Source organism: Trichechus manatus, unplaced genomic scaffold (assembly GCF_000243295.1).
Source record: "Trichechus manatus latirostris isolate Lorelei unplaced genomic scaffold, TriManLat1.0 scaffold00007, whole genome shotgun sequence".
Taxonomy (NCBI): Eukaryota; Metazoa; Chordata; class Mammalia; order Sirenia; family Trichechidae; genus Trichechus; species Trichechus manatus.
This window is the reverse complement of record NW_004443943.1, coordinates 33,211,254-33,212,597: the sequence shown is the minus strand read 5'-3', so window position 1 is coordinate 33,212,597 and position 1,344 is coordinate 33,211,254. Positions and strand designations below refer to the sequence as shown.

The following is a 1,344-nucleotide window of genomic DNA, read 5'->3' as shown; positions in this document are numbered from 1 at the left end:
GAAGCTTCTATTAAATCTGTGTTATGACTCCCCTCCCCCATAACATCAGCAGCACCAATCTCTTGCTTCCCATCCCACAGCCCAGGAATCATTATAGCTAAGCATTAGCTTCTATCTCCCCATCGTCATCCTCTCTTTCTTCCAAGGCAAGTACTCTCAGCTGAATTTGACAGCCTGTTGGTTTTTTTGTTTTCCTTTAAGGTAAATAAATATGTCCTTTCTCAAATTGATGTATTTTTCAGCCATGTCAATTTTTCCCAGGTAGCAGGCATAAAGGGAATGTTCTTGGCTAACAAGAAGATTGACAACCAAGTGAAGACTTTCATCACGTATAACAAAGGCAGAGACTGGCGGTTGCTGCAGGCGCCGGACACAGATCTAAGAGGAGACCCCGTGCACTGCTTGCTGGTAAGCCTGCGTATGAGAACAGAACACCCCCATGCAGTGGAAGGCTGGAAAGTGGGTGTTAAATAAGCAGATGAAGATTACTCGGGGGCTTCTTGAGCAAAAGGGGGTGGAGAAGGACATAGGGGCAGAGTGTGATGCAGAGTCTTGGCTCTGCTTTTTAAAATGGGTCAAAGAGATAAGAGAACATGAGTAAGCTCCTCACTCACTTCCAGGATCCTCAGTTCTAGCCCAAGCTCTCAGAAGGACCTCAAGTGGTAGTCTGAGGGAGAATATGATAGTTTCCATATATGATAAAATTATGCCTGAAACACCTTTACTTTCCCATAAGTAGCCTGTTACAGATCTAATGATACATAAATCCAGCTGTAGAGTCAATGAGCTGAATGCAGAATTGCATAGGTGCATTTTCCAATAGAGACAGGCATCTAATTACATTTTTAGAGGAGATCATGACTCCAAAAGGGATAAGAACCACTGATCTAAACCTATATTGGTACTGTTTATGATAATCCTATTCATTTATGTTTCATTCTACAAACCAGTGATCGACAAACTATGACTTATGGGGCACATCGGGTCGACTTCTTTTAAGTATCACTGGAATAGAGTCACACTTAATCATTCATGCACTGCCTATGGCTGCCTTTCTGCTCCAGTGGGAGAGGTGAATAGTCATGACAGAGACAATATGATTCACAAAGCCTAACGTATTTATTATCCGGCCCTTTACAAAAAAAGTTTCCTGATGACTGCTGTAAAGTATGTCTTTCTTTTAGTTGTCTTTCTTTTGAGCAGTAAGTAGATTCAGCGAAATTTATTTATATATTTGACCACCTGATGAGGTCCAAGAGAGGTATCAAAGATGGTTCTTGCTTTCAAGGAGTTTGCTGTCTACTTGAGTGAGACTAGATTAATACATGAAAGATTGTAGGGTTA

The 1,344-nt window shown here is 41.4% G+C and overlaps 1 protein-coding gene across 1 annotated transcript in view; it reads left to right on the top strand.

Moving 5' to 3' along the window:
- The window catches only part of SORCS1 (sortilin related VPS10 domain containing receptor 1), a 555,760-nt gene that overhangs the window by 447,901 nt on the left and 106,515 nt on the right, over positions 1–1,344 (top strand). Inside the window, exon 10 of the mRNA XM_023738816.1 lies at positions 262–408. Coding sequence (XP_023594584.1) covers positions 262–408 — 147 coding nt within the window. The remainder of the gene's footprint in view (positions 1–261; positions 409–1,344) is intronic.